We start from the raw sequence: 10,964 nt of genomic DNA, 5'->3' as shown, positions 1-10,964 counted from the left end.
AGCATTCGTTGGTGGACATTAAATATCTCATGGTGTCCTTCATAATGAGTAGGCAAGCTATTACCAGCACCCAGGATAAAGTCCAAAACTCGTGCCCTAATTACCATTGGGAAGGCAAAGGCAAGTAATCCAGTGTAATCCTTACCGTGGTGCTTCTTTGGCAGCACCGAACCTGCTTTCATGCAGGATACCAGAAAGAATGGCTCATGGAGGCGTTTGGACACATACCTCACACATGACACAGATGGCAGGAGACTTCAGTGTACTTTTACATGGATTACAAGGAATTAATAGACAGACAAATGAACATTATATCGTACATACAGTATTTATAATTTGAACTCCCGGTATTATGAGTTGGAATCCATCAATTATATCTATCTTACTCAAATGCAGATGTCGGGTATGTCAAAACGTGTGTGTACGTAGCTAACATAGCGTCCCCCTGATGGTGTGTATTACCCCAGGAGTGAATGAGAAACGCAACCAAGGATTCAGTTCGAAAGATGTACGCATATAGATGTACGCAAAAGATAAAAGGATTCTTTATTTTTTTTGTTTTTTTTATATCGTGGTACTTTTACCACTTGCTTCTGCTGGTGCTGTTTCTTTGTTTCGCATCGACTCTTTTCCTGCACACTCCTTGTGAAACTCCCTGGTACCTTCTGCTCTCTGTCACTTCACTCTTCCATGAACCTGGACTTTATATAGCCCCCCCCCCCAAAAAAATCTTGTCATTTCTCGCTCTTGGTGGTAAACAAACCCTTCCATCAAAAATATGACGCATGAGATCGTCAGCAGAATGATCCATCCGAGGAGTGATAGGACTGTTACCCAGCTGTCATCAAGAAGATGAAGGGTACCACGCAACACAAAAATTGGTTGGTAAGGGATGGACATCATTCTTTCCGACTGTTAGCAATGGACTCGAGTAGTGAAGTGTGTGTAATAACTGCAATAAATGTGTTGGAAGAGTAATTGCTCATCGAAGATACGTATGTCCATTCCGATCCTGTATTGCATCGCAGCGTCTTGTCTGTTCTTGATTGGCTGTGATTAACACCCTTGGAGTTTGTTCCCTTGCAAGTTTCCATTGGCTTGTGGAAAATGTATCGACATTCTCTCAATGCTTCCCGCAGGTTGTCACGGCATGGCAAGATGACGACGATGATCGAGTCAGCACAGAGCCTCATGGGCAGTGGCATGATACGACCAGCACTTGGCCGACGATCTATTGGACGGGCAGGGAGAACAAGGAGGACGACGCCAACAGGAACACGCCACCATGGACTACAAGTACCTTACTGATGGACACCACACCTGCTCCTGCCGTAGCCACACGTGTGTAAAAATTACTTTCAGACGTCTTTGATGCTTGGACCTTTCTCAAAATGCAGTTCATTTTTCGACTTTGAGCAAAGGATTTCAGAGTAAACGCATCGTGGTGTTTTCATTGTTGGCGTATTATTTTGGTAGATGCAATGAGAACTTGAAGATCCTCAAGTAAAAGCAGGGGCACTTTACGATGCAGCACCCCCTGCTGGCAAATCAGTGGAATGCCAGTAAATGGTAAAATGCGGTTCGGAATCAAAACTCGCTTCTGAACACAGCAACGCTGATCGGAGCTTTGTTAACACGGTTAATTTGGAGTGAGACTAAAGTGTGCACAAAATATGTAAATGAACAATGACTCACCTTTCCTTCTGTATCATTTCATCCCATCTTATTGCAAAGTCTGGTGTTGACTCGGTGGTTCGGGTGCGTGGCTTAGGATATTAGGGTCCTGAGTTTGAGCCCCGTTTTTTTTCCGCTGATTTAACACCAGGTGCGGTTGACAGCCTGACATCCTTCCGAGGTCAGCGAAATGAGTACCAATGTACTGGTGGAGGGGCACAGCATGAGCCGTACAGCCACACTTCCAAGAAATTATGGCTACCCCGGCGGCCAAGCTGCTACACGCAAGAACAGAATCTTACTGCAACTACTACTGCAAGACCCTCACGAGTAGAAATCTTCTCTCAGACACATTGCCTTCTAAAATACAAGGTCCAATGCAATCAACGATAACTAAAGGTGGCTTTGGAAGGCTCGGAAAGGCTTTGTCTTCATCTACAGGTGAACGTCTATCATTTGAGAATGTGGACGTCATTTGTTTGGCATCGTATGCTGAAATGGTCTTATTTTCCATTTATTTAAGCAACGTCGTGGATTCCAGCATGACAGCGGAATCCATCATTGCTTCTCTGTGCATCTGTTTGGTTTGTGTCCCAGGCCCTGCACTTTGGATACGTTGCTCTTTAGCTCTCATTCATGGATATAGGTGTCCCGAAACTCATCAAGTAAGAGGTCAGGATTATGTGTCTGGATATTTCTCGGGCATTCACACAGTTTGCAGGAACTCCTTTTTGTTTTTTTTTGTTTTTGTCTCAGAGCGTTATTGTTTGCTTGTCTGCGAAGGTATTTGTGTAACTGTGTGTTCCTGTGTTTAGAAAAAACTTCTTAAAATGATGGATCTCCGTCACGTTCACCACTGGAAGCTTTGTCATCAGAAAACCTCCCTTTTCCACTTCCACTACTTGTGAGCAGCTATTTATATCGCGGGTCCTTTGGATTTACAAACTAATTTTCCCACGGTGGTGGAGAATGAGCATGCTGAACGTGCAATGGCGACACGATGACATGGGCTACGTAAGCACCGTACAGTTTACTCGAGCAAATGCAATCCTTCTCGCAAAAAGGATTCAGGAGAGGGATTCACAGCTCTCGCACATTTTACAAGCACGAGTCACTGAGTTTGGAAATCTGCTCCACTTGCCGGTGTTTCTCCCTGTGGAATACAAGGCCACCGTCTTTCTTGACTTCCTGACCTCCTCTGCATATGCAATCGGCATGTCACTCTCAACGTCATCCTCTCAACTCCGAAAACTATCCTAAATCCAGGATCACTGCTCACTTCCACTCATTCGTTCCTCTTTTTTCCTCGCCTGTGGAGCCAACTTCCACACCCTGTTCAATCTCATTCTCTCCTCTAGGTCTTCAAGACAGCTGTTCACCACCATGTCAGATCGTCCCCAATCCACCCCCCCTTCCAACCCCATCCCAATTCCCCCTCCTTCCAAATTTCCAGTTTTCCCTTCTGAGAGTTTCCTTCTGTATTCATATTGTCCACCCTGTACATCATATTGTCCACCCTGTGCATACTCACCTGCCCCCCCCCTATTCCTCCCCACACCCATTGTTTATCCAAGCGTGCCTCTATCTTGGCCTTCGACTCTGCTGTAGGCGTTTCCATCCTCTCTCAAGTGTTCCTTTTGTTCTGTTGTGTCCTGATCCGTTCAGTGTACTAATTCCAGCTCTTCCACGAGCCTAGACTATGTGTACAAAAAAATGTTCCTTCTGCCTCCTCAACTTTGGATATAGATAACCTGGACCTCAAATAAGTTCTACAAGTTTTCCATTCAACACTGTCTGATGATGTCATGCCCTGCTCATACCGGTGACATCTGTGGTCTTCTCTATAACCCGACTGTCTGATTCCCTCGATGCACACAAGCTGTGCGTTTTGCATTTGACGGCTTTCTTTACTCTGATGTCCTCGACCCTCCTTCAAGGTAGCAACCTGATGATTATACAGTTTTATTCTTTCTGACAACATATTTACCTTGTGACTGCCATCTTCAACTTTGCTGATGATGGTAGCTTGTGCAAAATACTGCAGGTCTGTAATGGCTCAAAATTATGAGCTGCTTTTCTGATCTGGCAAAGACTCTAATATAACCAATCACTTTGAGTGCTGTGCCTTCACTCTTTGTCTAAGAAAAAGCCATCCAACATATCTTCCTACCCTCATGTCTGCGATCACACTCTGATCTCAGGCGTTGTCTCCGAAGCTCCTTGGCCTCACCGTTACTTATCTTGTGCTCATTTTATCTCCAAAGTGGCCTCCAAAGGAAAATAATGCCTGTGCATACATTTCAGGTCCAAAGCCTTTCTTGTTAATTCTGAGCAATCCATTCCTTACAAATTATAATCATGAATTATGCCTTTCCACTATGGGCTGGAACTCCTGCATTCGACTTTCCACAATATTCTCCAAGGAGCCGAAAGCCTCACGCATCATCATGTCCCTTGATGAAAGGCAAAGGCCTTTGGCTTTCTCATGGTAATCAAGTTGGTGTCCAAGATTTTTATCCATTTACCATCCAACCATGTTCGACCCCATATTTTTCCACACTTTTGATGATCAACCCAGTCCTTTCTTAATCGAGTTCTAGCTAACCCTAACCTAACCCGAACAGTTGGTTAGGGCGATATCTCAATGAGAAGTCTCGTCTGGGGGTGATCCTGACCAGATCAATAATTTGATGAGAACTGATACTCTGATGCCTTGGTGGCAGGGGGTGCTGCATCTCAGAACACACCATCCTTTGGATGACATGAAGCTGGCTGTCCTGTGTATTTAGGTCGTGGATATTTGATTCCACTCTATCTGTCAAACAGCAGGACATTGTGTGCTGGCACCATATTCTAATTCTATGCCTGTAGATATTGAAGGGATGAGGATGTTGAGTTAGATTAAGTTGATGAAGCAGTTTCTCCGGTTCTCCTGAAGCAGTTTCTTGGCTCGGGTTACAAACCTGGATGGGTCGCCACTCCGACGCAGACACAGGATACTCGGCTGAGTGTGCAGGAATTTGTAATCTGTTAAAGGGTGCCGGTAATAACTCACCTACTGTTCAGGAAGGACACCATGGGATATTTAACGTCCACCATCTAACGCTGGCAGATGGGATGCCCAGTTTAACATCCATTCAAGGGACGACACACACATACACACACACACACACACACACACACACACACACACACACACACACACACACACACACACACACACACACACACACACACACACACACACATCGATGAATTGCCCTACCTGTGACGAAACACCGCGGGATGAACCAAATTCGATCCCAGGCTGGACAATTTCAAGGTGAGTGTGCATACCTCTCGGCTATCCTGCCAGTCCTTTTAATCCAAGATTAGAGGTAATTTTAATGGGGTATGAATAACGTACAGGCCTAATGACCTCCTTTGTCTCATTTTCCTTCTAATATCTTTGTTATCTCATTCTGCAGGTTTTATTGCTCTGCCCATCTTTCTGTAATGACACCATTACGTCAATAACACACTTGATTGTCGTAGCCCTGTTAAGAGTTGGGGGCAATGTTAACCAAACTTCCTTCAACATCCCTGAACCACAAGCTCTCATGATTATCATCACCTCTGCTGGAATGTACTGATGTACTCGTCTTGTATACCTCCCCCTCCAAATTTGAAGTCTTGTTCATACATGAGAGATGGTGTCTCAATCTCTGGTTTCCTGACCACATCAAAGCTGTCTCACGGTGTCCTTTCCTTCCCTCGTGGTAAAATTTGCACTGATTGCTTTGAGATCCATGATCCCCATGTATAGATGGAGCCACTCCAGTTGCTCACATCACTACCGTGCTATCTTATTGTAGCAAAATGTTCAGGCTACTCATAAGATGGAGGCTCCATTAGAGATGATTGCTTCTTTCATATTGAAAGGCAGTCGCTGTTGTGTGTTTGCAGTCTCTCGACCGGTGATTTCCATCTCGGTTCTGCTGGCGAAAGAGCATCCTGAAACCATGGCTGTGGTTAGGTGGAATACGACCGGCGCATCTACTGCCCTTCATGATGGCTTCCAAATCAGTTATGGTTCAAACAACTCCAACCATGACCTCTACATCATGGGTAAATTGTTTTTCTTATTTAACTTCTCTTCAATCACTCTTTCTGTACCTCAAGCCACAAACATACTGAACCCGGCAGCCTGCCAGCCTGGCAGCCTGAAGCACACACCTGGCAGCCAAGGGAAATCACTGCAAACAGAAAACGAGCAGCATGTGACTCTTCTTAGGTGGTAGTGAGACAGAACAGAATGGAGGTGTACCACATACTCATGCATGCATTTTAACGGACATGTACCTGTTGGTGGGAAACAAGAAAATGTTGGAATCCCCTCCACTCATGTAATCTCGAGGCCAGAAATTATGACGTGGCCCAGAATCCCTTGAAGCATTGCAAACACGCAGCTAAAAGTGTCCCCAAACGATCACGGCTGTCACGTGCCGCCAATCCGCTCAATGCCTTGGCCCGTTGTGTTTGGTTTCATCAAAGACGACCTCTTATTTGAATTTTTCACCCACTCGCCACTTGAAAATTGCTGCTCACCTGCTGCCTGCTTTGTCTTTTTGGGGGGGGGGGCTTTTGTCCTTGCTTTTCCAATCATGGCCATCTTTTTCAAATGCGGTATTTTTCATGCGCTTTTCTTTACCACAGACCCCAATGCACGGGAAGTCGAGCTTACGGGCCTGATGCCTGGTCGATGCTATGGTCGTGTGACCGTGAGTACCGTGATCCGCTCTGATGATGGCTACAACAAGAGCAATCCATCGTTTGCCCGTCAATTCCTTCACACAGGTAAATCGTATCCTCGCCCATTGAACACAGGTAACCACTAGACAGGGACCCTCTGTTTTAAAGACATATAACGGTTTTACTGTCATGTGGTGCAACAACCAGCAGTGTGGTTTGTTCGGAATACTGTATGCTCATAACAAACTCACAGTTCCGTATGGTTGTTGCCCACAGCTCCACCGTCTCCTCTGGAGGTTACCGTGAGGTTTGTCAAGGAGGACGTTAATGATGTGAGGTGGTCCCAACGAGGGGTGAACTTGAGATTTGATGGACCTGGGCAGGAGAAGAAAGGGGTGAAACGAGATATGTCTGAATCGGAGTGGGGTAAAGAAGAGCAGCCGGGAGTGATTGAATGGAGAAGGGGTGCAAGGGAAGAATTAGACTCCACAGGGGAGAAGTGGGACGAAGAAAAAGCTGATTATGCTGCTGAGGTAATTGTGGCACGAGGAGACAACTTGGAGGACAAGAAAATGAAAAACAATGAGCCGAATATTAGATATCGATCAGATGGGACAAGAAAAGCGAAAGATGAATTAGAACTGATAAGCGTGAGATTGAGGACAAATCGAGCAAATAAAGAGCTGGAAGTGAATGGACGCCAGGAAGGGGCGGGAGTGAAAACGGAGGTGGAAGATGATGGGAAGTCCAAAGACACAGATTGGCTGAAGCTTGATGGAGAAGATTCAAATTTCAACATTAGCTACTTGACTTCTGGTCCCGAGCTCCTCAGAATAAAGCGGTTCGGGGACGAGAATGTCGGCGATCCTCACGATGTCATGAACGGGTCAAAGAATGCTACCTGGTGGACGCAGGAGAAGACTGGAGGCAGCCTTTCAGGTTCTCCATCGACCCAGCTCCTTGTGGAATGGACAGTTCCAAACATCTCTTTGGCGACCTCTATCGACAGATTCTTAATCCAACTGCTACGTAAAGGTAACGCATTAACTACTAATGGCTCGTATGTTTTGTTTATCTCATGAGATATGTGGCAACGAATATACGGGCTGACTTGTCCGAAATTCCAGTCTGAGCACTCTCATTTTGAGGCAGAGATCCCAAGTTGAAATGCCATGTTCTGTGTTACTAACCGTATGTTAATAACAAACCCTTAGCGTTTCTCGGATTCCTGTGAGTATCTTATTCAGAAACATTTGTGAACCATCATCGTATGTGCACTCCTGTCTATCCTTGGTTTGAATCCCAAACCCAGCTATAAACAGCGGTTTGAATCTCCAGTGTTTCGCAGGCACGGAGAGGCATTAACGTGTGAGATGACCATCAGAAGGATGTGATAACTCCACGCCTCAACCTAATGGCACCAGCTTTGTTGAGTACCGAAAAGAAGAAGGAGAAGGACGTTAATCTAGAAGACCCATCTGTCAGCACTGTTTGTCACTGGACCTTCAAGATCCTACAGTGTCTTTCTAGCACCGGCATCCTGGACAAATCACAAATTCTTGTCACTTTCAGTCGAGCATCCTGCCACGGAGTGATGCTCGTCTGTCGAGGTTAAGATCACCATGTTCGGCATCTGGGATGATTAGTAAGGTTTTGGAGGGTGTGGAGGTGACTGAAGGCCAATCTGTGCCTGGAAGATTCTACTGCAAATAATCCAGGAAACAGCAGCCGAATGAGTGTTAGATGACCTTCTGACTCGGGATTTTCTGGCTACATGACTAGCCCATCTCAGTTGTGACTGTCTCAGTGCGGTATGAACGCTTGACATGCCAGCAAAGCTAAGCAACTCAGTGCTTGGTATTTTGTCCTGTCATCTGATCTTCGGGAGCTTCAATAGGCAGTTCAAGTGAAAGTGCTTTATCTTTTTGGTATGACAGTGGTATACCGTCCTTGTCTCGTATGTGTACAGCAGAGTGAGCAGCATGATAGACTTTCAGTTTGGAATGCAGACTTCACTCCCAGACTGATGTTCGAAGTCTGCCGAAGGCCACAATTACTTTGGAAATTCATGCATGTCACATGATCAATTCTCCATGGACAGCTCGAGCGAGCGTGCTGCTGAGATAAGTGAACTTATCCGTTGCTGACAGGTTCTGGCCATGGACTAAGACCTTGGGCTTGAGCTAGAGCTTACCTGGAGCAGGCTCGTACATCACTTCAGTTTTTTGTGCTGATCGTAACACCAACGTTGTCACATGCATTTGAGAACAAGTCCATGCTACTTTGCATGTCCAGTTCTGAACCGGCAGCTGGTGCACAGTTATCGGTAAACAGGAAATATGAAGTATGGCCTTGGAGACCTTGGTCTTTGCCCGGAGTTGTCCAAGATTGAGCAACTTCCTTCATGGAAGGCATCAGAGAGCATGGCAGAGAAAAACATGCTGAAGAGGGTTGGCGATAGCACACAGCCCTGCTAAACTCCATTTGTGACTGGGAATGGGTCAGAAGACTCAATGTCATCCAAGACACATGCAAACATGCCGTCATGGAACTGTGTCGAACCATTGTGATGAATTTCTTTAGGGCAGCTGGATTTCTCCATTCGGTTCCAAAAACCCTTGCGACTAACTCCATCGAAGGCCTTGGTCAGGTCAACAAATGTCAGGAATGGTTCCTTGCTCTCAGATCGACTGAAAGAGTGAAGTGAGCTTCTTGACCAGCCATTGACCTCTGGGCTTGTAGACCTCACCTGGAATAGCATCTGTTCCTGGAACTTTTCCGCTTGATAGGAGTTTGATAGCTTTCGTCATTTATAACAGCATTGGAGTGTTATCTGGAGAGCAATTGGTGGCAACCTGTGTCAACCTGTTGATTTTATTTATTTGATGATGGATGAGGGCCGGTTGAGGATGTGGTTGAGGTGCACTGCCCATCTATCGAGTAATTGAGCTTTTTTCTGTGAGCAGTGTTTGTTGATCCATCAGCACCGAGGAGTGGCGATTAACCAATCTACTGGGGTCCGTAAACAGATTTCAGAGAATCATAGACGCTGTTCCAGTGTTTAGAGTCGGCATCTCGCTTGGGTCCTGATGACCTGTCATCCTGTAAAGGCGACATTTCTCCTCCAGTCAACTCTGAATCTCCTCATTGTTTTCGGCGAACCAATCTTGATGCTTTCATGAAGTAGGGCCAAGGACCTCGAGAGCAGTGGAGTACACTTTTTCCTTGAATGTCGCACTATTATCCTCAACGCAGTGATTGTCCATTTCCGCTGTACGCAGGTGACTCTCGAGTTTCTCCTTAATGTTTACCTGTTTGAGGCTTGAGACGTTGAGATTCCGGATCCAGATCCGGATCTTCCCCAAAATCTAATCATTTCATTCTTGTCACACACCCAACTTGTCCACCAATTTATGTCCGAATCGTTGCACAACTTTTTGCGATATCCTGCTCACAGACAGACAAACAGACACGTCAACAAACCGACAGACGGGTAAAAATATAAACTCCGTCCACCTTTGCTGGTGGAGGTAATTACGCATAAAGAAAAGCTCCAGTTCAGTCCTCCAGGTTCTTCATATTTACCTCCGCCAGTGAAGGTTGACGGAGGTTGTATTTTCACCCCTGTCTGACTGTCTGTTTATAAGCAGGATATCTCAAAAGGTTGTGCACAAATTCAGACGAAGCTTGGTGGACATGTCGGGTGTGTGACATCGATGAATTGATTCAATGTTGATGAAGATCCGGATACGAGAATTTTTGAAATGATTCTTCACCACTGAGAGATCGGGCCAAAGACGATGCATAGCATGATATCTCAAAACGTTGTGGACAGATTATGACAAAACCTGGTTGGGTAAGTGACAAGAACAAGCCGATTCCATTTTGGTTCAGGTCCAGAAGCAGATCCGGCCTCTCATTGGGATACAAAACGTAAACTGTTCGGCATGGCGGAGGTACGCGCTGCTCTCGTTACCCTCACCAGAGGAGAGGATATTGCGTTCGGTTCCGTTTGGGATTTCTTAACCTTAACCTTTTGAGTCTACAACACCATCAAAAAGAAAAACATCCTTATTGTCGATAAGTCGGGGAAAACGATCGATTGTCGGAAACAATTTAAACATGCGTAATCTCCAGGAGCACTCAGATGTTATCAATGCATGACATCATCGATGGCGTTCTGGTCAGTGAGGTGTGGATGAATATCAGAGACAAGAGTGGCAAATTGCTCGTTTGTTTGACTTCCCTGGTGTAACGAGAGGGAATAATGGCTCAGAAATACATTTCGGCCTGTTCTTTAATATTATATATTTTTTATCTGAAAATTTCACTCTGAAGCAAAGCAGAGGCCCATGATTGCTCCAATGGAGAGTGGTGTGTGTGTGTGTGTGTGTGTGTGTGTGTGTGTGTGTGTGTGTGTGTGTGTGTGTGTGTGTGTGTGTGTGTGTGTGTGTGTGTGTGTGTGTGTGTGTGTGCGTGCGTGCGTGCGTGCGTGCGTGCGTGTTTGTGTGTGTGTGTGTGTGTGTGTACACGCTTTTTAATCATTCAGTGCTGCTTCC

General features: G+C 45.6%; 1 protein-coding gene across 4 annotated transcripts in view; it reads left to right on the top strand.

Annotated features, from left to right (window-relative positions):
* LOC147025663 (receptor-type tyrosine-protein phosphatase O-like) overlaps positions 1–10,964 on the top strand; it is a 176,277-nt gene that overhangs the window by 78,167 nt on the left and 87,146 nt on the right. For 3 of the 4 annotated variants that reach the window (XM_085886871.1, XM_085886869.1, XM_085886872.1), the window contains exons 2-5: positions 1,140–1,341; positions 5,620–5,781; positions 6,370–6,510; positions 6,682–7,440. In XM_085886871.1, the coding sequence (XP_085742997.1) occupies positions 1,308–1,341; positions 5,620–5,781; positions 6,370–6,510; positions 6,682–7,440 (1,096 nt within the window). In that variant the 5' untranslated portion in view covers positions 1,140–1,307. The remainder of the gene's footprint in view (positions 1–1,139; positions 1,342–5,619; positions 5,782–6,369; positions 6,511–6,681; positions 7,441–10,964) is intronic. The other variant, XM_085886870.1, reaches the window with a different exon arrangement.

Source organism: Eptatretus burgeri, chromosome 6, assembly GCF_056783735.1.
Source record: "Eptatretus burgeri isolate ZD-2024b chromosome 6, Ebu_testis_v1, whole genome shotgun sequence".
Classification (NCBI taxonomy): Eukaryota; Metazoa; Chordata; class Myxini; order Myxiniformes; family Myxinidae; genus Eptatretus; species Eptatretus burgeri.
This window is presented reverse-complemented; position numbering and strand designations above follow the sequence as displayed.